Below are 27,865 nucleotides of genomic sequence, written 5' to 3' on the forward strand. Positions count from 1 at the left end.
CATTCTTCCTAACTCTAGTGTTCAAAGAACACAATTAAACAAAGATGACATTATAGAATCTGAACTTTAATATAATAGTAAGATAATTGGTTCATGATTGAGAACCAACCCCTTTTATTGTTCTTTCACAAAGCTACATACAACAAATAAGACAACATTCAGAAAGCTATTACATCTATTGCTCTGAAAACAATTTGAAAGTTGAAAGTAAATTTTGCTGGATAAATATCAGCTTTGGTAGTGATTGATTTTTGTTGTAAATATTATTTACAACCCAATAAATATAACAACATAAATGAACCCACTGGATAAATAATATTATTCTTTGTAACAATTATGCCATGGCAAGTATGCAGAATAGGTCGATTAATAGCATTCTTATTGACTGAACTTGAGCTTTCTAATATACTTCCAATTGCTTGGCATGCCTTTCACAGAAAGATTTTACCCTGCCTAACGCTTCCTCGAGGGAGTATTCATCAGCAGCAAAAGTTATTCGGAGCCAATCTTTTAGCCCCACAGCAGTTCCTGCGAAACAGAATCGATGCAATTCCATTTGTTGGTAACCATGAGTTGATTGATATACTTAATAAGTTCAGAATGGTATACTTAATTGAATGCCACAGACTGATAAGTTACATGTTCAAATTTGTTTGTTTCTTACCAGGAAGAATGATCACAGATTCCTCTTTTGCCAGCTTGAAACAGAAATCGATATCATCACTGATATCGTCGAGGAATGAAACATTAAGTTTCACCTGCATCAAATTAAAAAAATTAAATTTGTAAGATTAATTTTATAAGGCTTTTGTTTACGAGAACAGCTAATTCCGCTATTTCTTACCATTACAGCCATAGATCCCTCTGGTTTGTAGGGGCAACTAATGCAAGGAATCTCCTTTATCCATTCATAGCAGATATCTGAGCTATTCTTCAGTATATTTATGGTTTGCTGGAAGAAAAGCTCATCAGTTTGCTCGATGATGCGAGGAACGGCTGCCTGACACAACAAATGCATTGTATAGATGAGAAACAAACTCTTTGATCAAGTTATCCAAAACAATTTGGTACCTAATAACAAGCACTTGTACAATTCATAGTAGTTGATTTAATTAAAACTTTAGTTGCTAGGAAGCTATGGATATGTTATTTTATCATATTATTTTCCTCTATTTAATTGTTGTTCTCAGCATATTATTGACTTCAGAAACTTCAACTTCTTTGTGATGAAAATTGCTTGTTAATGAAATGATATATTTTTGGTATAGAAACATACGGTTGCAGATAAAGAAAAGTGCCTTGAGGTGTTCAAACAAGCATTTGAAAAACAAACCTGAATGAAGGTTGCAGGGCCCCCAAGGAGATCAAAGTACTTCTTAATACGCTCAACAACCTGAGAAGAAGAGATCATGATGAAAACCACACTCCATGAGATGTAAAAAATGCAAACAAGGTGTAAGAAAAAATTATGATATGAAGTAAAACCAGCCCTTGTAACAAAAGGAGAACATGGAGTGAGAACTACCAGGTATTTGAAGAAAGTAAAAAGACATTGCCCCTCGGTAACAAAGGTCAACTGAGAACTAGACGTAGTAACCTAAAACAACTAATCCGAATTCTGCATAATGGTTGCATCCTCATAATTGAAAATCCAACTATAGCTTGACCTTAAACAGTATGAACCATAGAACTCTGACGAAGCTCATTACAGCAACCATTTAGTGCAGTCAAATGATGAGAGAAGTTTATCTGCTAAATAAACTCAACTTCTCTTATGCTGTGTGACTGCTTGAATACAAGAAGACTTCAAATCACTTATAGCTAATTAAGTTCATTGTTGTGAAGTTAAAAAGCACACACTTAAGCAGTTCTAGAAAACATTGATCACATATACAAGAGAGACAAGGATAGAACCTTCGGTTTTCTAAACATGCCGCAAGGGTCACTTGTCACGAACCAACCAAGTCGCCATCCAGGTACAATCCATCTCTTTGATAAAGATCCAAGAGTAAGAACGGGAACAATCGAGCCAAAAACTCCCATTGGCACAAATGGCTTACTCCCAAAAGCAAGGTGCCCATAAACTTCGTCAGCGATGACAAGAGTTCTTAGCTTGTTTGCAGTTTCTGCAATCTAAGCACAATACACAGGAAATTGAATTACTCCTTGTTTAGTTAAATGTAAATTTTGTCCCTGAAGACATAATCTTTGTAGCACTTGAAGCAACACTTTATTTGACTAACCTTCTTCAAATGTTGGTAAGAATATACATTTCCACAAGGATTGCCGGGGTTTATAACTACCACTGCTACAGTGTTTTTATCTGCAAGAGCTTCAACAGCATCAAGATCAACCTCCCAACCCTTCTCAGGCAAAAGATCAAAATACCGAACCTCAAGATGTCTAAAGCCAGCACTAAGTTCGTAGATTGGGAAGCCTGGCCTTGGAAGCAAGATATTTGCACCCGGGCGCGCAAGCATTGCCATTGCAACATCTATGGCTTGCGTGCAGCCACAAGTGATAAATACATCTTCCGATGATAACTTGTAAGGAAGATCCAGGGATACTGGAGACTACTAAATCTATTTCCAAATTTGGGAAATTTGTATTTCGCCATAGTTGGGGGTCAAATAGTTTCTAGATGAACCATTTCCATGCATCGAAATCTCAAAAACCTGAGCCCCACTACCCAATAAGACACAACAAGATGTGGACTGAAGATAAGAATGGCTTAAATGATGATAGCAGAGAGAAAGATGCTTTTTCATGGTGTGAAATTTCTCACTCCACTCAAGAATTGTCATCTTTCAATTTATAACCACTCCACCTACACTTTCTCTTTTTACAGAGAAAAAAAGAAAATTATTGTTCAGCAAGTGATCCTCACTCTATGATAATATCAGAGCGTTCATTTCATTGTTTTTGTGTTGGTTTTGCATAGAGTGAGAGATCACTTTGCCAGGCTTTGTAATGGAAGTGATGGAAGCATGGAGACCCACTGATGATGAGCTCAGATCAATATACTGCATCATTTCTCGAAATGGGTGGCATGGGAAAATTATTCTTTCTTTTTAAGATGTTTTGTAGAGCTGGGAGTAGTCCTGCAATGTGCTCTGTCTCGAGTAACTCCAGTCTCTCTTGATGTCCATTGGTCTTTTCTCAAATCTATTATCTATTTTTAGATTACATTTTTGTGTGTCTTATCCCTTCAGATGACTGAAATCTATGTATCATGAATTTTTCAGTACGTGCTTGTAAAAATGTTGTCTTTGCTTTTGCCTCTGGATCAGAAACAGAGCTACGCTTTGTGTTTGAAGGTGTTTTTCTTTGGAGTTCATTCACTCTGTTTTCCTGTTCATTATTCTTGTCTCACCACTTCCATTGTCATTTGCATTTTCTTAAACTTTATCGAATACGAACACACATAAGGAAAACAGAAACATGCTTTGGCAAATGGCGAATGCACATATACATGAAACTACTGCAGAAAGATTCAGTTCTTGTGCAATTGAGTCGAAAACTCAATATGAACTATACCCTTTATTACCTTGCAGTTTTATATTCATTGAACATAATTATTGGCAAGAACTATGATCTATTCAGGTATCATGGTTTTATGAGTTATGATTTTGCGTGCAGATCAAGTTCACCAACAGAAATATGCTTTTGAATGATTTTGTTAATGTCACCTTCAAGTAAGAGGTTCATGATGCAAACAGCATCTAGATTGTTTACTTTTATTCAAACTGCTTTTATATTCATAAACAGCAGGAGCACAGATAAGGCAGCACAAGCCTTAGCTAATGTACACAAGAAATAAAAAGCAATAGGCGGCTAAGTGCTAATGAACCATTTATTCAGCATCTTGGTCGCTTGTCCTCACTGTGTGTAGGGAATACGAAACCTGTGTTTTCAGGCCCTGCTACCATGTCTCCCAAAGCGATCAGACAGTGCCATTGACAATTCTCCCACCTTACCGTTACAAAACAACAAAATTTGTGAGAGTATGACTTCTAGTTCATACTTCTTGAAAAACATATAGCAGCGCAGCCCTAAAATGCAGTTACCAAGATAAAGAATAATATTAGTGATTGAGGATTGTTGTTACCATCTCCAATGGGTTGTTCATCCCACTTGATGATAGGCATATTGGAAGTGTGCTTCCTATGTACATCATTTCAGCTGCATTTTTAGCTTCCTCAATCGTGAGATTGCAGTTTTGATGCTTTTCAATCTCCCTTGCTCAACCAATTTGGGTGCTAGTTCTAGAAGTCTCTTTGCAGTGCATCCACCAAGGATCTTATCAAAATGAGGCAAAATAAGCTCCTTATCTGTGTTATAAAACCCACATTAACGTTTGGACCCTCCGCGATGTAACCTCCTCGTCATCCAAATGAAGCTGATGCCCATGCTCTTCAGCTTCCATCTTTGCAAGGACATTTGGGAGATAGTTTACATTTTCATTGTGGCGAAAAGTGGTGGCTTCATGGGATACTGGATGTAATCATTAACCCCTTCTTTGCATTGCAAAATTCATCAGCGATGACTACGCATAGAATGCCGGTGTTAGACAGCCTGCAGGCGAGAGCAAGAAGTCCCCGGACCGCACTCAACCAATACCTTAGAGTCCTTTCTTGCACTGTGATGCAGCTGCTAATTGCACAAGAATGCTTCGAAGCATTGTTCGAGGGAAGGGAGAATATCCTCGCTTTTGCAGCTGATCTAAGAAAACGATCTAGATGGACATCAAGCTCATACAGATATCTACGGTAATCAGAAGCAAACATTTTCATCATTACTGAGATCCCACAATCTAGAATATCATCAGACTTTACAATCATTTGCTGCTTAAAATGAAATTGCAAGTTCTAACACACAAGTCAATAGAAGGTTATGCCTACCCATCTAAAATATGCAGTATCAAACACCCATGCCCTCGATGAACCATGTGATCATCAATGGAATTACCATCATAGCAGGACAAGAATATTCCACCAAATATGCTGGAATACATAGCTGGTATGGTTTCTTTTCCACTGAACTCCACTTCTCGTGCAGCTTTTCAAGCAACTGGTTTTATAAACAGTATGAGAGCAACAAGAAAGTCAAAAACAATGCATTTCTCAAAAAAGCTACAAATTAAAAAAAAAAATGAATTAGAATGACAAAAGCAGTTGACACTTCAATATTAGAAGAGAAACTTTCACTCTTGAATTCTTAATCTCTATGGAGGAAATAACACACAAAGCTATCCATGTTCATTATATCTATAATGTATGATTAATAATTCAGCTGGATGAAAGAGTACAATTCAACAACAACAAATTCAAACACTGAAAGAAATTAATAACTAAGTGATAGAAAAGATGGGGTTCTGAGTTTTCCACTTCTGATGAGGACGAGAACACGTGAGCTTTAAAATCACAGCCAATTTCAGCCTCCACTGCAGCCATTTCACCTTCAAATCAAAAAAAACAAAGCACCTAGTAAATTCAATAAATCACCAAACATAATTAACCTCTAACCGAAATAAACAAAATTACCAGATTTTTTATCCACGTGATTAGGTTAGAAATGAGAGAGACCCTTTTGCTGTTTTGAAGAAGAGAGTCATAGAAATATAGGACTTAAATAGAGATAATTAAGACTTTAAGCTTAAAAAAATTAGTGTATGAGATGGAATCCTTTTTGTGTCAGCCCTTAGCACTTTGTCTTATAGTATTGAAAAGTGATTGGTTTTAGTTGAACTTCAACACAATTACTCTCAGTTTGGAGTGCCATTTGTTCTGTCTGCATTTTGACCATGGGGTTTTGGCTATATTATCGACCAAATCAAAACATACTTAGAAATAAATCAAATACAGAGAGGAATATGTTGTTATATTAATGGTGTGTTTAATGGGATTGCACGTCATCGTCTTGTCAATATAATTCACAAATTGTATCAAAAAATGGGAAGTTTTTTTTTTTTTTTTTAATCAGGGTATACAGGCTAACTTACGCACACATCAAATAATCCTCAAGACCCTATTAGCACCTGGAATTATTGACCGGACAAGAGCTCCAATAGCTATTCCTATTAGCACCAGATGATAGATTTGAACTCAAGACCTCTTGAGTAATAAGCCAAGAGTCCCTATCAAATCACTCGGACATCCAGACATGGTTAAAATGAGAAGTGGTTACTACAAATGGGAAAGCTCTTGTGAAACGAACTTTTTTTACATGAAATCTAATCTTTTATAATAAGCAGTATATTTCTTGATACGTTTAATATAAGAATCAACATAAATCTATTGGAATTTAATCCCTTTTTTTTGTTTTTATAAATGCTCTTGAAGTGTTAGTTGGCCGGCACGGAGTATATGTAATTGGGCCAAATTTTACCTTCTAGCTAATGGCTACATTCTTTCAAACTCTAGTGTTCAAAGAACACAATTAACAACGATGACATTATAGAATGTTTAGCATGGGATCTTAAGTTCTTGTTGTTTGGATTGAGAAATGGAAACATTTTTTGTTAAATTAGGCTGTGTGGTGACGAGGTATTCCTGGCCAGTGACAAATGTGTAGCGATTGCTGATTAGGCTTGGCTCTCTTATTTTTTAGATTTTAATAATATTATAGATATAATGGGACCTACATTATTCATGACACTCCTTGTACTAAGTTGTATTGTTAACAACTATTTATTGTAGATTCAGTGTTTGATTCGTATTTCGTGCTCTTTTTATTTGATGGGAGATTGGAAGAACAGTAAAAGAAGCAAGAAAAATTACAGTTTAATGTGAATGATTCCTTTGTAATTATTGGTTTTTTAAAGGTGCCAATGTGTCTTTGTTGCTGGTGAAATTGGGTTTGTCCTTTTTAATCGTCTCTTTGATATTCATATCTTGGTGCTTGGGAGTGCATTTTACCTTATAAAATTTGAAGCTGTTGATTACTTCCCCTAGCTCACCCAACACCCTCCTGATTATCTCTATGCTTTATGTCTTAGTTAAGTTAAGCTGATTATTCGGTTTGCTCCTAAATGTTCTTTTTTTGGTCAATTACTATTTATCTTGGACATTCCACCGTTGAGTTCTTGATCTGTACTTTTACTAATCACTTGATAGTAGAAGACCACGAATTTAAAACTGTTTATGGTTCAATATGTTTTCAAAATTATGATGTGATGTGATTGGTGGCAAGAGGTAACTTTTGGAAGCCTTGATAGGAGGGTTGTAATTTCAATTGCTGCCTAGGTCTTGGCTAAGGTATTTCTTTCTTGCCTAACTCAGCACAAACTATTTGCCTTGAATTCTTGCTGATTGTAGTATGCTAACGGCTCACTGACTGAAGATTCATTCGTGGAAGGTGCCATAGTGTTAATAGTATAGATTTGTATACCACTTGTGTGTCTACTTTCCTACTAGTACAGTCTGTGTGCATCGCACATGTTTACTCTGACACCAATCTAAAATGTTATACTTCCTCTTAAGTATAAATTAATTTATAATTGTGCGTCTCATAGATTAGCATTGACTAGAAGAGCATTGCCAACATTGCACTGATGAATGCTGTAAAATTATCCAATCTTTCCCTTTCCTGGTCAATATATCATTGTTGACCTCATTGACTGGAGGGAATCTTGTTTTATTTTCGTGTTTTAAGTGAATGTTGATGTAACAGTTTACTTGATTTTAATGAAAGTAGCTAAGTTGGAATATGGTATACAAATTATTTGATAATTAAGTGGCTGGGAAATGTTACAGTTTGTCCATTTTTTATAATTCAATTGTTCTACCTTAATAACTTTCCAATGTTTTCTGATGCTTATTGATCAGTCGACATGATGAAGCCTGGTACAACTGTTATTCTCCGTAATGCAAAGATTGACATGTTTAAGGGATCTATGAGGCTAGCAGTTGACAAATGGGGCCGTGTTGAGGTCACAGAGCCTGCAGAATTTGTTGTCAAAGATGATAACAATCTCTCTTTAGTCGAGTATGAGCTAGTGAATGTTGCAGAGGAGTGACGGGGAGCCCTTGACAGCCATATTTGAAGCTAAGAGTACTTGAGAATTTTGAAACTACAACAGTTTTTTTTGTGATTCCCTGGTAATACGTTGCAGCTTGGTAATATTTTGTTATGACTGGTATATTTAGTTCGGAATTAGTTAATAGATGTTAATACAAGCAAACTTAATGCTGTTAATTCAGTATGACTTACCATCGATTAGGGTTTCGTAAGGTGTTGGCAGGGACGGCTTGGGGCCTTTGTCGAAGGTGGAATGTAAACAAGCATTAATATAGCCTTTCTAATTCGATATTTTGCCTATCATATTTTGCCTATCTAACTTTCCACCAGGTAAGTTACTAACATCTTTTTTGACATGTCATATCTTGTTACTCTGTGAGAAAGGAAAATCTTTAAAATTTGCTGCACCATCACTAATTTTAATGAATTCTGGCTTGAGTTGATGAGAAAGGCTCTTGTGGAAGACATAAGAAAATTTGAATGACATGTTTGATTGTTGGGAGGTCTGAGCAATTTGTGTGAAAAATACATGAAGCATCATCACCATGCTTTGCCAAGGACTCAATCAATGCCTTAGGAATCGGGTTTAATTGCAAGGGTAAGTCTACAAACTATCCACCTACCGTCCGCTGCAGACTACACAAGTCGATTCAATGAGCAAATGATGAATTAAGAAGGCCGAATCTATGGCAAAAGACATTTTCCCCACACGGAATGTCAGTCGGCCCCAATGTTTAAATATCAAATGTCAACTTCCATGGTAAAAGGTCATTTTCAGAGCTCGAATCCTAGATTTTGTGAGAGCAAACCATAGTCTTGATTATTCGATTAACCTTTCATGGGTTAATCAAGGGTTAGTATAAGATTTTTTTTTTTTTTTTTAATGATGGAATGGTATTTTAATAATCAAAACCGGCCAAAGACTAATTTTGATGGGATAGAGGGAGACTGGAGACTACTAAATCTATTTCCAACATTTGGGGAAATTTGTCATTTCGCCATAGGTTGGGGGTCAAAATAGTTTCTAGATGAACCATTTTCCATGCATCCGAAAAGTCTCAAAAACCTGAGCCCCACTACCCAATAAAGGACACAACAAGATGTGGACTGAAGATAAGCATGGCTTAAATGATGATAGCAGAAGAGAAAGATGCTTTTTCCATGGTGTGAAATTTCTCCATCTCCACTCAAGAATTGCATCATTTCCAATTTATAACCACTCCACCTACACTTTCTTCTTTTACAGAGAAAAAAAAGAAAATTATTGTTCAGCAAGGTGATCTCTCACTCTATTGATAATATCAGAGCGTTTCATTTCATTGTTTTTGTGTTGGTTTTGCATAGAGTGAGAGATCACTTTGCCAGGCTTTGTAATGGAAGTGATGGAAGCATGGAGACCCACTGATGATGAGGCTCAGATCAATAATACTGCATCATTTCTCGAAATGGGTGGCATGGGAAAAGTTATTCTTTCTTTTTTAAGATGTTTTGTAGAGCTGGGAGTAGTCCTGCAATGTTGATCTGTCTCGAGTAACTCCAGTCTCTCTTGATGTCCATTGGTCTTTTCTCAAATCTATTATCTATGTTTAGATTACATTTTGTTTGCGTCTTATCCCTTCAGATGACTGAAATCTATGTATCATGAATTTTTCAGTACGTGCTTGTAAAAATGTTGTCTTTGCTTTTGCCTCTGGATCAGAAACAGAGCTACGCTTTGTGTTTGAAGGTGTTTTTCTTTGGAGTTCATTCACTCTGTTTTACCTGTTCATTATTCTTGTGCTCACCACTTCCATTGTCATTTGCATTTTCTTAAACTTTATCGAATACGAACACACATAAGGAAAACAGAAACATGCTTTGGCAAATGGCGAATGGCAACATAATACATTGAAGAACTAACTGCAGAAAGATTCAGTTCTTGTGCTAATTGAGTCGAAAACTCAATATGAACTATACCCTTTATTACCTTGCAGTTTTATAATTCATTGAACATAATTATTTTGCAAGAACTATGATCATATTCAAGTATCATGGTTTTATGAGTTATGATTTATGCGTGCAGAAATCAAGTTCACCAACAGAAATATGCTTTTGAATGATTTTGTTAATGTCACCTTCAAGTAAAGAGGTTCATGATGCAAACAAGCATCTAGATTGTTTTACTTTTATTCAAACTTGCTTTTATATTCATAAACAGCAAGAGCACAGATAAGGCAAGCACAAGGCTCTTTTAGCTAATGTACACGAGAAAATAAAAAGCAATAAGGCGGCTAAGTGCTACATGAAACCATTTATTCAGCAATCTTGGTCGGCTTGTCCTCACTGTGTGTAGGGAATACGAAACCTGTGTGTTTCAGGCCCTGCTACCATGTCTTCCCAAAGCAGATCAGACAGTGCCATTGACAATTCTCCCACCTTACCTGTTACAAACACAACAAAAATTTGTGAGAATATGACTTCTAGTTCATACTTCTTGGAAAAACATATAGCAGCGCAGCCCTAAAATGCAGTTACCAAGATTAAAGTAAATAATATTAGTGATTGAGGATTGTTGTTACCATCTCCAATGGGTTGTTCATCCCACTTGATGATAGGCAATATTGGAAGTGTGCTTCCTATGTACATCATTTCAGCTGCATTTTTAGCTTCCTCAATCGTGAGATTGGCAGTTTTGATGCTTTTCAATCTCCCTTGCTCAACCAATTTGGGTGCTAGTTCTAGAAGTCTCTTTGCAGTGCATCCACCAAGGATCTTATCAAAATGAGGCAAAATAAGCTCCTTATCATGTGTTATAAAACCCACATTAACGTTTGGACCCTCCGCGATGTAACCTTCCTCGTCAATCCAAATAGAAGCTGATGCTCCATGCTCTTCAGCTTCCATCTTTGCAAGGACATTTGGGAGATAGTTTACATTCTTCATTGTGGCGAAAAGTGGTGGCTTCATGGGGATACTGGATGTAATGACATTAACCCCTTCTTTGCATTGCAAAATGTCATCAGCGATGACTACAGCATAGAATGCCGGTGTTAGACAGCCTGCAGGCGAGAGCAAGAAGTCCCCAGGACCGGCACTCAACCAATACCTTAGAGTCCCTTTCTTGCACTGTGATGCAGCTGCTAATTGCACAAGAATGCTTCGAAGCATTGTTCGAGGGAAGGGAGACGATATCCTCGCTTTTGCAGCTGATCTAAGAAAACGATCTAGATGGACATCAAGCTCATACAGATATCTACGGTAATCAGAAGCAAACATTTTCATCATTACTGAGATCCAACAAATCTAGAATATCATCAGACTTTACAATCATTTGCTGCTTAAAATGAAATTGCAAGTTCTAACCACACAAGTCAAATAGAAATGAGTTATGCCTACCCATCTAAAATTATAGCAGTATCAAACACCCCATGCCCTCGATGAACCATGTGATCATCAATGGGAATTACCATCATAGCAGGATCAAGAATAATTCCACCAAATATGCTGGAATACATAGCTGGGTATGGTTTCTTTTCCACTGAACTCCACTTCTCGTGCAGCTTTTCAAGCAACTGGTTTTATAAACAGTATGAGAGCAACAAGAAAGTCAAAAACAATGCATTTCTCCAAAAAAGCTACAAATTAAAAAAAAAAAATGAATTAGAATGACAAAGCAGTTGACACTTCAATATTAGAAGAGAAACTTTCACTCTTGAATTCTTAATCTCTATGGAGGAAACTAACACACAAAGCTATCCATGTTCATTATATCTATAATGTATGATTAATAATTCAGCTGGATGAAAGAGTACAATTCATACAACAACACAATATTCAAACACTGAAAGAAATTAATAACTAAGTGATAGAAAAGATGGGGTTCTGAGTTTTCCACTTCTGATGAGGACGAGAACACGTGAGCTTTAAAATCACAGCCAATTTCAGCCTCCACTGCAGCCATTTCACCTTCAAATCAAAAAAAACAAAGCACCTAGTAAATTCAATAAATCACCAAACATAATTAACCTCTAACCGAAATAAACAAAATTACCAGATTTTTTATCCACAGTGATTAGGTTAGAAATGAGAGAGACCCTTTTGCTGTTTGAAGAAGAGAGTCATAGAAATATAGGACTTAAATAGAGATAATTAAGACTTTAAGCTTAAAAAAATTATGTATGAGATGGAATCCTTTTTGTGTCAGCACCTTAGCACTTTGTCTTATAGTATTGAAAAGTGATTGGTTATTAGTTGAACTTCAACACAATTACTCTCAGTTTGGAGTGCCATTTGTTCTGTCTGCATTTTGACCATGGGGTTTTGGCTATATTATCGACCAAATCAAAACATACTTAGAAATAAATCAAATACAGAGAGGAATATGTTGTTATATTAATGGTGTGTTTATGGGATTGCACGTCATCGTCTTGTCAATATAATTCACAAATTGTATCAAAAAAATGGGAAGTTTTTTTTTTTTTTTTTTAATCAGGGTATACAGGCTAACTTACGCACACATCAAATAATCCTCAAGACCCTATTAGCACCTGAATTATTGACCGGACAAGAGCTCCAATAGCTATTCCTATTAGCACCAATGATAGATTTGAACTCAAGACCTCTTGAGTAATAAGCCAAGAGTCCTATCAAATCACTCGACATCCAGACATGGTTAAAATGAGAAGTGGTTACTACAAATGGGAAAGCTCTTGTGAAACGAACTTTTTTACATGAAATCTAATCTTATTATAATAAGCAGTATATTTCTTGATACGTTTAATATAAGAATCAACATAAATCTATTGGAATTTAATCCCTTTTTTTTGTTTTTATAATGCTCTTGAAGTGTTAGTTGGCCGGCACGGAGTATATGTAATTGGGCCAAATTTTAACTTCTAGCTAATGGCTACATTCTTTCAAACTCTAGTGTTCAAAGAACACAATTAAACAACGTGACATTATAGAATCTGAACTTTATATAATGTAAGATAATTGGTTCTGATTGAGACCAACCCCTTTTATGTTCTTTCACAAAGCTACATACAACAAATAAGACAACATTCAGAAAGCTATTACATCTATTGCCTGAAACAATTTGAAAGTTGAAAGTAAATTTTGCTGGATAAATATCAGCTTTGGTAGTGTTGATTTTGTTGTAAATATTATTTAACACCCAATAAATATAACAACATAAATGAACCCACTGGATAAATACTATTGTCTTTGTAACAATTAGCCATGGCAAGGATTCGAATAGGTTGATTAATAGCATTCTTATTGACTGACTTGAGCTTTCTAATATACTTCCAATTGCTTGGCATGCCTTTCACAGAAAGATTTTACCCTGCCTAACGCTTCCTCGAGGGAGTATTCTCAGCAGCAAAAGTTATTCGGAGCCAATCTTTTAGCCCCACAGCAGTTCCTGCGAAACAGAATCGATGCAATTCCATTTGTGGTAACCATGAGTTGATTGATATATTAATAATTCAGAATGGTATACTTAATTGAATGCCCACGACTGATAAGTTACATGTTCAAATTTGTTTGTTTCTTACCAGGAAGAATGATCACAGATTCCTCTTTTGCCAGCTTGAAACAGAAATCGATATCATCACTGATATCGTAGGATGAAACATTAAGTTTCACCTGCATCAAATTAAAAAAATTAAATTTGTAAGATTAATTTTATAAGGCTTTTGTTTACGAGAACGCTAATTCGCTATTTCTTACCATTACAGCCATGACCCTCTGGTTTGTAGGGGCAACTAATGCAAGGAATCTCCTTTATCCATTCATAGCAGATACTGAGCTATTCTTCAGTATATTTATGGTTTGCTGGAAGAAAAGCTCATCAGTTTGCTCGATGATGCGAGGAACGGCTGCCTGACACAACAAATGCATTTATAGATGAGAAACAAACCTTTTGATCAAGTTATCCAAACAATTTGGTACCTAATACAAGCACTTGTACATTCATAGTAGTTGATTTATTAAAACTTTAGTTGCTAGGAAGCTATGGATATGTTATTTTATCATATTATTTTCCTCTATTTATTTGTTGTTCTCAGCATATTATTGACTTCAGAAACTTCAACTGCTTTGTGATGAAAATTGCTTGTTAATGATATATTTGGGTATAAAACATACGTTGCAATAAAGAAAAGTGCCTTGAGGTGTTCAAACAAGCATTTGAAAAACAAACCTGAATGAAGGTGCAGGGCCCCCAAGGAGATCAAAGTACTTCTTAATACGCTCAACAACCTGAGAAGAAGAGATCATGATGAAAACCAACTCCATGAGATGTAAAAAAATGCAAACAAGGTGTAAAAAAAATTATGATATGAAGTAAAACCAGCCCTTGTAACAAAAGGGAATGGAGTGAACTACCAGGTATTTGAAGAAAGTAAAAGACATTGCCCCTCGGTAACAAAGGTCAACTGGAACTAGACGTAGTACCAAAAAACAACTAATCCAATTCTGCATAATGTTGCATCCTCTAATTGAAATCCAACTAGCCTGACCTTAAACAGTATGAACCATAGAACTCGGACGAAGCTCATTACAGCACCCATTTAGTGCAGTCAAGATGAGAGAAGTTTATCTGTTAAATAACTCACTTCTCTTATGCTGTGTGACTGCTTGAATACAAAGACTTCAAATCACTTATAGCTAATTAAGTTCATTTTTTGTGAAGTTAAAAGCACACACTTAAGCAGTTCTAGAAAACATTGATCACATATACAAGAGACAAGGATAAACCTTCGGTTTCTAAACATGCCGCAAGGGTCACTTGTCACGAACCAACCAAGTCGCCATCCAGGTACATCCATCTCTTTGATAAAGATCCAAGAGTAAGAACGGGAACAATCGAGCCAAAACTCCCATTGCACAAATGGCTTACTCCCAAAAGCAAGGTGCCCATAAACTTCGTCAGCGATGACAAGAGTTCTTAGCTTGTTTGCAGTTTCTGCAATCTAAGCACAAAACAGGAAATTGAATTACTCCGCTTGTTTAGTTAAATGTAAATTTTGTCCCTGAAGACATAATCTTTGTAGCACTTGAAGCAACACTTTATTGACTAACCTTCTTCAAATGTTGGTAAGAATACATTCCACAAGGATTGCCGGGGTTTATAACTACCACTGCTACAGTGTTTTTATCTGCAAGAGCTTCAACACATCAAGATCAACCTCCCAACCTTTCTCAGGCAAAAGATCAAAATACCGAACCTCAAGATGTCTAAAGCCAGCACTAATTTCGTAGATTGGGAAGCCTGGCCTTGGAAGCAAGATATTTGCACCCGGGCGCGCAAGCATTGCCATTGCAACATCTATGGCTTGCGTGCACCACAAGTGATAAATACATTTCCGATGATAACTTGTAAGGAAGATCCCGAGAGAGATATTCAGCAACAGCCCTTTAAAAAAGAACAATAATCAGAAGTGAGTAAAAACCCTCCAAAAAAATCTCCAGGGGAAAACAAGCGGAGACAGCCAAATCAGTACTTTGCTGCTAATTTCTGGAACTTCAAGATAACTTAATCAGTGAGAAACTGAAGCTATATTAAACAAACACAAGAGAAACTGCCGGCTTTGAACTCAGACTTTAAGAAATTAGAACCTGCACTAGTTCATGAACAATAAACCCACACTATACTCTTAGATAACTTCAAATTGAAAATCAAGAACAACATTAAACAACCCAGATGTAACTCGGAATAATTAAATAAATTAGGACCAAACAACCCAATAAAACCAACACAAAAAAGAATCAAAAGCTAAATCGAACTTGGCCAGGTAATTTCTTGATTAGATTCAATGGATTACATCCACAATCAATCACATGAAAACAATCAGCAATGAACAGTAAATACAACACAAATACCAATCTCCAAAATCAAGAATTTGCATGTGAACCCAAGTAAAAAAAATTAAAAAAAAATACCTTCTTGTTTGGGAAGACCAGAATGGGGGGCATAGCCATTGATTTATCAGATTGAAGAGCGTCAATAACAGCTTCTGGAGCAACATGAGTAGTGTGGAAGCAAGAATAAGCAGAAGGGTCACCCATACCCAGAGAGAGAACTCTCTTACCGTCTCTGTCATCAGTTGTTCTGCATTAAAAGACTCAGATCCCCTTGATGGTAATGTAGAATTCGTATCCACTCCGTGTTTCATCGTTCCGTTATTAATTTCCATGTTTGTTTCAAACTGACAGTTTTTAAAAACAAAACAAAGAAAAATTAAAAACCCATTAAGTTGTGGCTTCTGAATATAATTCTCGAGCTTTTGAGAGTTTAAATGTTGGAGAAAGTGCACGCCCACCGCCACGTTGCAGCTTCCGTTGTACTCTCTGCATGAAACAAATCTGTGGCTTTTATAGACAACGTATCATTTTGAAGTACGGCTATGAATTTTTCGTCCAAATAAATTAATTAATGTTAAATATGGAAAAAATAAAAATAAAAAATGTTGGATGTGATCTTACAGTAACAAATTTTATTTACATTATTTTATGGTTAATTAAGAGTTAAAACTTTTCTACCCAATAATAGTTTATAACACTTTTTATCCATATATTTTTAAAATATCATTTACTCCTACTATATTCCGGTTTTACTGGAAATAACACACCCAATAATCTTTTTCGGACTAAATGTTACTGGAATTTCTACTGGAGTGGAGTTTTTACTGAGGTCAAACCTCGTAGACAAATGGACCCTAATCGTTTTGTCCCTTTTTCATTTTTTATCCCTTCTAAATATGCTTATTATCAATTACCCAAAAAATAATATGAAATTACCCAAAAAAAAGGTTCTTGGCTGCGTTTGGTTGAAAATTTGGGGGTTTTGAAAAGTTTTTTGAAAAAAGTTAAAAAATTGAATTGGGCGGTATTACGAGGTAAAATTTATAAATTATAAAATCTCCTTTATGTTTGTTTTTTTTACAAAATACCCCCTATATAAACATTAAGTTAACAAAAATACCCCTAACCCACCCTCAACACCCCCCCGGCGACCACCACCGAGGTGGCCGGAGTCGCCATATGGGCGCATGACCGGTTGGATCTTCCGGTCATGCGTCGCTATGGCCTTTTCCGGCCAGATCCAGGTGGATCTGGCCGAAAAGGCCAGATCTACGGTCAGATCTGCCGTCAACGCCAGATCTGGCCGTATTTACTCTCAACGCGGCCAACAACGGTCGTCGTTGATGGTCAACGACGACCGTTTGTTGGCCGTCGTGACCGAGTGTTACGCCAAAGATCTGGCCGTCAACGGCCAGATCTTTGGCCTTGGGTTTGAATGGGAAGATGGTGGGGGGATTTAACTTTGGTGGGGGAATTGGATGTTTTTTACTTAATGTTAGGTTTTTTTTTTTTTGGTTTTGTTTAATTTTTTAAGAATCTGGCCTTTTCCGGCCAGATCCCCGTGGATCTGGCCGGAAAAGGCTAGATCGGCGCACTGCCGGCCAGATTTAGCCGTATGCGCATTCTACACTACAGATTCCGGCCATTTTCGGTGTGGTGGCCGGAATCTGGTAATTTGGATTTGGGGAGTTTTTGTAATTTAAAAAAAAATATTTAGGGGTTTATTATTAAATTATCAAATTTAAAGGTTTAAAAAAATTGAATAATTTTGGGAGTAGTATTCCCAAAACTGAAATTTTGGGTAATTTACTGTTTAACTTTTTTGGGAATACTAAAAGTAGTATTCCAAAAGTTTACCAAACGCAGCCCTTGTTAGTTGGGATATGATTTTCTGTTTTTATTTTCACAAAACACAGAATTTATAAGTGAGGAGAGAAATATTTTAATAAAATATTTAACTTTTCTTTTATTTTTTATCTTCTTTTTTATAAAATAAAAATTTTATCTTCAAATCAATATCTTAATCATAAAGAAATACAACAAAAAATTGACATGTTTGAGACAAATTCTTCAAAACGAATAAAATAACAATATTTGAATGCTTTTTATCGATTTTATAAATGATAAATTTTGTGTTTTACATTTTTTTTTCCAAATAAATATATCAAATGCCTTTTTATTTCTCCTCACTTTTCAATCTTTTTCACTGTTTTTAAAAAACATAAAATAGAAACATAAAACTCATAAAAGAACCATTAAATTTCTCACTAACTTCTAATGAAATGTTAGACTTAACTTATATCGAAGAATTATAAATGTTAATTATAGTTCATATATATTTAAATGTTATTAATGTAGGATAAGCTAGTAGTAAAATTGTAACGATAAAGATAAATTTATAATATCAAAAGTCGATTTGAGTTGCAAATGACAAAATATTTCACATCACAATAGTAAAATTCATAAATATATATCGATATTATCCAAAAATTGATTAACGACTAAAAATTTTAATGTGTTTTACTTAAAAGTATAAAATAACATGAAGTTTCCATAAATATGTTTAATATATGCATATTATGTTAGCCTAAAGGAAAGAGAATTAAAAAGTACAAAATAATATAAAAAGTTTCCATAAAATGCATCATGAAAATACTTTATTTTCATGTTTTCACACCACGTTGCAATGATAATATATAAATTGAGATTAAATCTAATTAAATAATACATAAAAACAAATTATCGAATAAATATTGAATTTAAAACTAAAAATCAACTTTTTTTTTTTTTTCTATTTCCAAGCAACAATATTATTAAATTTTGTTTGATTTGTTTTCTAGAATAATTAAGTTGTTTGACCCAATTGGTCGCCGAGTGTTTCACAAGCCGAGTAGAAAGAATTCGAAACGAAACGAACTTCCTCTAGCGGCCACAAATCCGTTTTGATTGAACACGAAACTTTTTGATTGATCTTGAAAATTTCGTTTTTTTCTTGATTTTGACCTCGTTTTCGTTTTCGTTTTTTAGTGAAAGCTATAAAACTTCGACGTGGGCTTTTCTGTATCCAGAAGGCAGAAACAAAGCCATTTTGTCCTTTTCCTAACCAATCGGCCGTCGTCTTTTACTATTTCGTTTCCGCGTGTTTAGCCAAAAAAACGATTTCTCAAAATGAAAACGAAAGTTTGGTTTCTGTGTGTTTCAAAGTACATTTTGATTGTTTTTTGCCATGTGGGATTGGGGTTCCCTCTCACAAAGTTTGAAAACAATTCTTTTCACAAAACTGTAATTTCATATACAAATTGCAATATTAGTATTCATCATATTATAATTCTAACAAAAGCATACAACATTTTTATGAAAAAATTAAAATAAATAATAAATTACCTTTTATGACGAAATTATTCGCTCTTCGATCGGATTGGAATCTGAAAGTGAAAACGAAAATGAAATTGAGAAAAAAAATAAGTTAGTTGTCAGAGTAGAATCATGGCCCATTAATGGATAAATGCCTATCCCCCATCCTGGCCCATTAGACCCCGCTAGAGCTTTGACGCAATAGCAAAACTCGCCCTAAGTTTTGAAATACAAAAACCCTTGCTGTTATTAATGGACCGTTAAGAAATATAAATAATTAGAAGCAATTACAATTTCCCTTAAGATTTGGTATAAGTAACACTTTTAGTCATAAGGATTTTTTAGTACTGCCTTGGTCCTAAGATTTGATAATTTCATTTTTCAAGGACTAAATCATTATTCACAAGACCAAAGGGCACTTAAAAAACCTCAAAAATGAAATTCCTCGGGACACAAGAGAACTTTATTATTCGAAAAGCCAGGAGATTTTTGTAGTCAATCAAACTCCAAGGGGATTACTGTGTTAACTCTATATTAGCTTTATTTTATAAATGAGTGTTTTGAAAAAAAAAAAAAAAAAAATTGAAGAAAATTGTTTTGTAATGTTACGTAAGCTACGTAACAGACATTGACATCAGCGTTCATAAATTTAAATAAATATTACATCATTATCAAATAAACTTTGAAATTGATAACATTTCATCGGTCCACCAAACATTGTACTTTTATTAATTGCAAAAATACCCACTATTTTAGAACTCTTTAATAAATAAAGGACATCACCATCACGAAGATGATACCAACAATATCCCATCACTAACCACTTGCTCGCCACGTGGCAATTCGTCATCATTTTTGTTCATCATATGAACCTAAAATTTGCAATTATAAATAGAAATTACATAGTACCATTTCCAGCTAGGCCCAACGAGAAAGTGACTCTGAAAACTTTCACATACGTCGCGATCTATCATTTAATTTTACTACTGTTAGTCTTTTCTTGTCACCTGATGGTGACAAGTCTTTGGCCCCACTTCTATAGGGTGTCTTTTCTAGATTGTCCTTACTCACCCGGTGACACCGCTTCATGGGCCCACGGCCCAGTTTCAATTTTGCTTTCTCCTCTTGTGGGGATTTTTTTTTTTCCATTTTTCATTAAAAAAAAAACCACCTTTTTTTTAATAACAAAAAAATGCTTTAAAATTTTTGAAATTACAGAAACATAAATCCTTCGACTATTAAGTTTTCATTTGAAAAACCTTAAAGAAACTCGAGTTATGAATAAAAATAGAAGAAATAAAGTACCTGGAAATTGGGAGATTGAACTTGAATTTTGAGGCAGAGGCAGTGTTGATATGAGTTGAAGGAAGCACCAAAAATGGTAGAGATTTGAAACAAAATTGTTGATTGTGTTTATGTGTTCCAAGTTTGTAGGGGAAATAGTATTATATAGAAATGGTGAAGGGTGTTGAAGTAATTTAAAGGATAAGTTTGAAGAACACTGATCATGGACGTCTTTTATACGTGGAACCCCTTCAAGAACAAGCGATTATAAGATATTAATGCTTATCATCAACATAGGATGAATCAAAGTGGGTTTATAGAATTAAACTTTTATATTATTAGATCCCATAATTTATTTTATTAATCCTGATTTTTATGTTACCTTAAAACATGATCTTGTTCACAATCATATCCTAATTAATAATAAAATAATTGAATATATATATATTACGTTTATCTTGGAGAATACATTGAATCACATTCTTTGATTTGGGAATAAGAAAAACAATGCCAATGACAACGTTTTCAAGTTGGCGAGCCAAGTCAGCAATCGCAAGATGCAATTCTCATGCTTATCCATGCCTACGTGGCATGGTAATTCACACCCTTTTGAGTTTTGTCTATTAAACTGCCAAATTGGACCTTCATTTTTTTTTTTTTTTTTAATTGCTGGGATTTGTGTTTAGCACAACTAATCTCTTAGGGTTTTAAAGTTAACGATTGAATCTCCAGTAACAGTTTCTATCAATAGTCGAGGTAGATCGAACATAAGACCTCTTCAGTAGTATACTATTGATTATACACCCAAAAATCCTAGTTAATGGTGGACTAGATCTACTCTTAAATAAAAAATAAACCATTTTTTCTATGGGAAACTCTTCCATTTAGTAGTTTGACTTTTCTGTCCTCCCCTTTTTCCCTAATTTAGTCCCTACAGTATATCACACAAATCACTATATTGCGAATTTTAATTCTATTACCTGGCTTCTTTTTCATTTCATACTTACTTACCTCATTTTTGTCTTTCATCCCTCAACCTAATTAATTATTTAACAAACATGCATTCCCTCTACTAATCAAATATTTGATGCTGTAACTTACGCCCCTTTTTAATAGAATAAAAATTAATATATAACTATAAACAAATAATTTACTTAATAATTATCATTATCTTCCCATGGTTTTAATAAATTTCAAATGATTATGTTATACTCTTTTTACAAGTATACCCTCCAACTAATGATAATGACATAACATAATTAAAAAATTATAATTAGATTATGTTTCAATTGAATCATTCGTTGAACTTTTACCATGGCAATCTAGTGTTAAGAACAAACATAATTGTTTACTATTTAATTAAAAAAAAAAAAAAACTTAATCATATAAAATATTACTTTAAAAATTCATATAACTCAACTTATTTTTCCATCCGGTCCTTGCTTCTTCCCTTCCATGTTCATCACAAATTTCCATAAGATATCAATAACATCAATTGGTAAGACAATAATTTGAACTGAAGGCAAATTAAGTCAGGGTTTAGGATTTAGGATTTTTTGCTTTCTTTACATTGAAGAGGTTTTTCCGTGTAAAAATTTTATTGTATTTCCTTGTTAATTGAATGTTATTTTCAACACATTTACGCATGGTTTTGCTTCTCAAGGATTTATTCAAATAGAAAAATATTGTGTTATTACATTATTTATTTTGCTCAAGATTTAGTGGTTTTTTAAAAGTTTTTACCTCTTGATTGGTAAATAATGACAGAGCCGTAGAGGCCTCTCTCGGCAAAAATATGGATCCGTCACTGTCCTAGTTGACCGCTCGACCACTTAATGGTGGTTATCTTCAATTTTAATTTCACAAACAACTTCTCTTACACCGTGGAAGTTAATAATTTGTTGATGTTATAGAAAATTTCAAATGGTCGTGACACAAGGTTAGAATTTTAGCTCTCTCATAGTGGTACCATTAATGGCTTGGGACCCCAAGTCCATGTATCTTGCCAATTAAAGTATTAAACTAAATGTTGGAGTTAGAGATGGCAATGGGTCATGCTATGCCTAAAAATTCAAGAATCATTGTGTCATGGGTCGTGCCATGCCAAGACAAGCAAATATTTGTGCCCTGTCATGCCATGCTGACCCACCAGATTTGAAAGCCCACGGCATGGCCTGTTATATATCGTGTCGTGCCTTCAGCCGATCCATGTGCTTTGTAAAAATATTTAATTTTAATATTTATAAATTATGATAATTTTGATTTATTATTAATAATTATTATAAAAATATTTTATATGTTATATTTAGTGACATTTTGTATTTATATTAATTACAAAATATATAATTACTATGAAATATAATAAAATAATGAGACATTGAAAAATTAATTGAATTTCAACATTTTTTATTACTTATAAGTTATAATTATAAATTACAAATACAAATTTAGAAATTAGGATTAAAAATTATTATGCATCTTCATTTTTATTAAATTTTTTTTATTTTTATTTGTTTTGTTTTGTGCCATACCGTGCCAACCCACGTGCTTTTTTTAAGGTAAACATGCGGATTTGAACCTATACAGAAAATTTGGAAGACCTCTGTCCTAACTCCTAACCATTAGACAATGCCACAATGGACGCCTTTCATTTCCAATTTATTATTATTATTTTTATATATATATATATATATTTTGGTTCTCTTGTTCTGATTCTCGTGTTAAACTTTGGGCTGGGTCCGAAATCCAAACCCAACAACTTAAGAGATGTAACCAATTTTATTGGGCACAATTGAGTTGGGTTGATTGGACTCAAATTAAGATAATTAGTACAAATGACAAGATATTTGTACAGCTATCACACGTTCATAAATTGAATGAAGTACGTAATGTGATCACCATTGGATGGAGAAGTGAAATCATAATCAAGCGTCCCATGATAATTATATTACGAGACCTTGATTTTCGATTGTCCTATCAAAATTTCAAAATACAATACATTAATGTTGTTTCATAGTCACGGGTAGCGTTAATCACATTCAACGTTTTCCTTTCATCGAAGGACGGGCCTATCCATTTTAAAACATTATTCAGTTTTTTTTTTTTTTTTTTTTTAAGTAGGTGTTCGAGGGCGATTTACATACATAAATTAATTTTGGAGTCTATTGAATACTCTACGGACTTAAAAAATCAAATAAGTTACAATATTATTATAGTACATGACTCAAAAATTTAAACTCTGAAAGAAAAGATCAAATATTATTGACTAACAAAGTAATTCCTTGTAGTTAATACATTACAGTAAGTCAAAATCTAGGGCCCTGTTTGTTACCTTCTTGAGAATATTATTTGGTTTTTCCTAATAAAATTAAACGGTAAAATTGGTTTATTCTCAAAATACTATTATATATTATTTAATTTCTTTTAAACTCTTATAAATTTGTTAATTTAACTAAATATCCCTAATTTTTTTTAAAAATTATAAAAATACCCCAATAACCCACATTTACTAGATTTCGGTCACCACTGCTAGAAGCTGACCGAAATATGGTATAATGGCGTATTACCTACTGAATCTGGCTTGTAATACGCCGATCTAACATTTTTTCAACCAGATCTATGGCTAAAGATCTGGTCGTAGCCTGTAGCTAGTCATCAATGATGGTCGTATCTTTGGCAGTCGTTGAAGACCAAATGCGACTAGATCTGACCGTCAATGGCAAGATCTAACTGTAGATCTAGCCTTTTCTGGTGGATCTGACCAAAAAAAAAAATCATATCGACGTACGAATGACAAGATCCAATTAGTCATGCGCCAATACGACGACTCCGGCTATTCTTCGACGTTGGTGACCGACTGTCCGTATTTAATGAGTGGATTAGAGGTGTTTTTGTTAACTTTTAATATTTTATCATAAATATATTTAATAAATAAATAAATAAACATATGAGATATTTTTATTAATTTTTAAATCCTATACCGTGATAGCCATTCAATCTAACTTTTTTTCAAAATCTTATTATAAAAGTATCATAATAATCAACAAGACGGACCAAAAAAAAATCGATTTCTTTTACATGTACATAATTACTAAATTACCACATTTGGTTTCAGTCTGACGTTGATGCAATATTTTAAATTCAAAAATCAATTCAACGGTGGAGATTCATTTTCCAGAAAGCTTTGAATTTTGATGCCCAATTCTGAAATCCCTTGGAACTTTCTTTCTTGGCTGCAACGAATGTACTCATTAAGTTAAACAGTGATTAGTTGAACAGTTGTTGACACGTAGGTAACACAAGAAGACGTACACGTGTAAAGATCAGCAGGAGTGAAAGGAGGGAGACGAGCAGATAATTGGTGGAGATCACAGAAAAGGACGATGAAATTTAAAACTGAGGGAATGGGTAACCCAGAAGCAGATGATGAAGTTAAAAGACTGCAAAAGTGGACTCGCAATACTAAGCACAGAGGACGGAGAGGCGTAGGCGGAGGGCGGCGCCGCTTACTTCATCTTTTCGTCATCTCATATCTATTTCTCTTTCTCTATCTCTCGATGTCCGAGTTCTCTTGTGTTTTTTTTAATCATTTATTATTTTTAGACTGTGGATATCTTTTACAACCCTATCGTTTCTAATAATACACTTACACACAAATCTTACAAAAATCTCTATCTAAAGTAATATAACAAAAATTAAATAAAATAGTGAATATAATAAATTTATTATTTTATTCTTTCTTCATTTTTTATCATCTCGCTTTATATAAAATTTTTATAAGAATTCTTTATAAATTATAAATATAATATTATTGTTTAAAAATATCATAAAATAAGGATAGTATTGACATATATTTTGATTTTATTAGTTATTAAAACATTTAAATTTATGTATGTATTGATAGATAGACTGTATTGATGTAATAATTTTTTTAATGAAGTACATCTTTACACTATTATGATATAATAGTAAATAATTTATAAAAATGTATATGAAAAATAATTTAATAAACATGTATGTATTCAATTATTCCCACTCTCGTATTGATAATGAGAAACTTTTTTTATATTTTTTTATTTCATCACTTAATATTTCTTAATTAGTAATTAAAAATCCACTTAAATAGGAAATTTCTTAATAAACAAGTGCTAAAAACTCATTGGAAGAGTGATTTTAATAAGTTACAATAAAAGGTGAATTTGATAAAGCGAATCATTTGCATCATTTTTCAGGATGGAATTTCAGTTCTTCAGTTCAGTTTCAAAAGTGAAGAACACAGATTGAAGAATGGGCAAATAGTCAATGATTTTCTGAAATTACGAGGAGTGCACAAAACTCAATAATAATTTAGGGTTCTTGGTAGTATATTTATATATAGTTTATTATTATTTTATTTAGAAGTCAACTGCTATCTGGTTACAACAGTGGTTGTAGTTCGGCAAAGATAACTAGACAGCGTTAGCAAATACTTGTCTGGTTGGAACCTTGGATCCAAATTAAACTGGACGTGAACCTAACTGAAACATGATGGTCGTTTCACTTAAATCTGTTTTTTTTAATTAAATCAAATTTAAGAAATAATTAACCATCTTAGGTCATTGAAATTATATATATATATATATATAACTTCACGAACCAATGTACAATAAAATATATATTAAAGTAATAAGTATAAAAAAATTAATCTAAAAATTTAAAAGGTATACATACAAATTTCAATTCTATAATTATCAATGATTATTTTTCATCAAATATATATCTCTCAATTTATTTAATAAGTCAATCATTTAATAATTGATTTCCTATTCAATTTTGTAATTGATTTTTAACAATCTTTATTGCAGAAAATACTCTTTTAATACTAATAATTTCATAAGTAAATAAACTAAGTAATACACCATGTGTCTTCTTTGTTTGAACCAACTTTTTAGCAAGAGCATAAATTCCATTTAATGTCAAAAATTCATTATTAGATATCCAAGTCAAAAAATCTCTTCTTCTATTTTTCATCAACTAAGAAAGATAGAAAATGAGATTTTTTTAAGTAAAATAACAAAAAAATGAGTATTAACTTATCTTGTGACCTCCAAATGAGTAATTTTTCTTGATTAATCAAACCAAAAGAAGAAGAAAGTATGAGAGAAGATGAGAGGAACTGAGGAAAAGAGAAATTTGGAAAAAAATATAAATATTTTTTAATCTCGAGATCAATAAAATATGGGTAATTTTAACTAAATCAAAATTATTAATTATTATAAAATATATACTTATTTTTAATAATTTTAATTGGGTCAACAGACATCACTGAGTAGTGAGTATACTTTGACTATGCACCTGGTTCCAAATAATATTACCTGCATTACATTATGTATAAATTTCTCATTTAAATTAATGTAATGTAACATTAAAAGCCTTAAAATAAAATTTTTACAATAATTCGATTTTTTTTTTGTCTTTTTCTATACAATAAGTAAATGAGTAAAATTTTAGTCTTTTAGGCTCCGTTTGGCTCACAATTTTGTGTTTTTGGGAAAAGTTTTTTGAAAAAAGTTAAAAAAAAGTTGAATTGGGCGGGTATTACGATGTAGGATTTACAAATTGTAAAATACCCCCTATGTTTGTTTTTTTACAAAACACCCCTTATAATAAAACATTAAAAGTTAACAAAAACACCCCTAATCCACCCTCAAATACGGACAGCCGGCCATCACCGCCGGAGAGTGGCCGGAGTCGCCGTAACAAAAACATTAAAAATATTTAGGGGTATTTAATTGAATTAACAAATTTAAGGGGTTTAAAAAATGTTGAATAAAGTTGAATAATATTGTGAGTTTTTTGGTATTTTACTGTTTAACTTTTTTGGGAATACTAAAAGTAGTATTCCCAAAATCCAATCAAACGAAGCATTAGTGATTTTAACAAGTGATAACCCTATAAATAATATAATTTGATGCTGTCGTGATTAATTTATTAAAATCATTTTAAATTATACTACTTCACTCCTATATTAACACGTATTAATTTGTATAAATAATTTAATAAAATACAAGATTTTAATCAAATTAGTAACATCTTTTATAATATATTTATTTTATTTTTTGTTAATCAGTCATCTTTTCAGTCGAAATAATTAAATGATAACTTTATAAAATATACCAATAAGAGGAGTGATATAATAATTTTGGAGAAGTAAAAGTGGAAAGGACAGAAGGAGTGATATTAAATATAGGAATTCCAGACTTTATTATAATCGTCAAAAAATTAAATTCATTCTGTTGGACTCATATCAGACCGGCAGACCCCATCTAAAATAAATTCCTAACTACATGACATGTATATCAAATATTATTGTGTGTCCATGTAA

The 27,865-nt window shown here is 33.4% G+C and overlaps 2 protein-coding genes and 2 long non-coding RNA genes across 6 annotated transcripts; all 4 read right to left on the reverse strand.

Moving 5' to 3' along the window:
* Window positions 1-65: 65 nt before the first annotated feature.
* Window positions 66-20,632, reverse strand: LOC116124917 (probable aminotransferase TAT2). 3 transcript variants are annotated; one of them, XM_031410676.1, is made up of 10 exons: window positions 20,524-20,632; window positions 19,249-19,289; window positions 15,943-16,208; window positions 15,364-15,415; window positions 2,244-2,531; window positions 1,915-2,133; window positions 1,334-1,393; window positions 845-1,000; window positions 665-758; window positions 66-528 (listed from the first exon to the last, which is right to left on the reverse strand). In XM_031410676.1, exons 3-10 carry the CDS (start codon window positions 16,194-16,196, stop codon window positions 401-403), a joined length of 1,251 nt encoding a protein of 416 aa, XP_031266536.1. In that variant the 5' UTR covers window positions 16,197-16,208; window positions 19,249-19,289; window positions 20,524-20,632; the 3' UTR covers window positions 66-400. The 3 variants fall into 3 exon arrangements, with proteins under 3 accessions (XP_031266536.1, XP_031266535.1, XP_031266534.1); XM_031410675.1 differs by having other exon boundaries at window positions 2,244-2,559; window positions 15,392-15,415; window positions 15,943-16,350; XM_031410674.1 differs by having other exon boundaries at window positions 15,943-16,350.
* LOC116124920 (D-amino-acid transaminase, chloroplastic-like) lies at window positions 10,092-12,103 on the reverse strand. Its single transcript, XM_031410677.1, has 5 exons — window positions 12,050-12,103; window positions 11,894-11,964; window positions 11,395-11,570; window positions 10,578-11,251; window positions 10,092-10,439 (listed from the first exon to the last, which is right to left on the reverse strand). Exons 2-5 carry the CDS (start codon window positions 11,957-11,959, stop codon window positions 10,339-10,341), a joined length of 1,017 nt encoding a protein of 338 aa, XP_031266537.1. The 5' UTR covers window positions 11,960-11,964; window positions 12,050-12,103; the 3' UTR covers window positions 10,092-10,338.
* On the reverse strand, window positions 13,180-13,625 carry LOC116124922. Its single transcript, XR_004127270.1, has 2 exons — window positions 13,554-13,625; window positions 13,180-13,420 (listed from the first exon to the last, which is right to left on the reverse strand). It is a non-coding gene; the product is annotated as an uncharacterized LOC116124922 (long non-coding RNA).
* LOC116124923 lies at window positions 13,743-14,855 on the reverse strand. The gene is made up of 3 exons (XR_004127271.1): window positions 14,758-14,855; window positions 14,201-14,259; window positions 13,743-13,881 (listed from the first exon to the last, which is right to left on the reverse strand). It is a non-coding gene; the product is annotated as an uncharacterized LOC116124923 (long non-coding RNA).
* Window positions 20,633-27,865: the final 7,233 nt, after the last annotated feature.

Source organism: Pistacia vera, unplaced genomic scaffold, assembly GCF_008641045.1.
Source record: "Pistacia vera cultivar Batoury unplaced genomic scaffold, PisVer_v2 Contig158, whole genome shotgun sequence".
In the NCBI taxonomy this organism is placed as follows: domain Eukaryota; kingdom Viridiplantae; phylum Streptophyta; class Magnoliopsida; order Sapindales; family Anacardiaceae; genus Pistacia; species Pistacia vera.

Excerpts from the sequence above, each read along its gene's own strand:
- LOC116124920 (XM_031410677.1), bottom strand. The coding sequence starts at position 11,959 with ATGGCTGCAGTGGAGGCTGAAATTGGCTGTGATTTTAAAGCTCACGTG. Across the intron at positions 11,252-11,394 it reads ACTGCTATAATTTTAGATGG|ATATCTGTATGAGCTTGATG; the intron begins GTAGGCATAACT and ends TGATTACCGTAG. Across the intron at positions 10,440-10,577 it reads TGAACAACCCATTGGAGATG|GTAAGGTGGGAGAATTGTCA; the intron begins GTAACAACAATC and ends TGTTTGTAACAG.
- LOC116124917 (XM_031410676.1), bottom strand. The coding sequence starts at position 16,196 with ATGGAAATTAATAACGGAACGATGAAACACGGAGTGGATACGAATTCT. Across the intron at positions 759-844 it reads AGGGATCTATGGCTGTAATG|GTGAAACTTAATGTTTCATT; the intron begins GTAAGAAATAGC and ends AATTTGATGCAG. Across the intron at positions 529-664 it reads ATCTGTGATCATTCTTCCTG|GAACTGCTGTGGGGCTAAAA; the intron begins GTAAGAAACAAA and ends TCTGTTTCGCAG.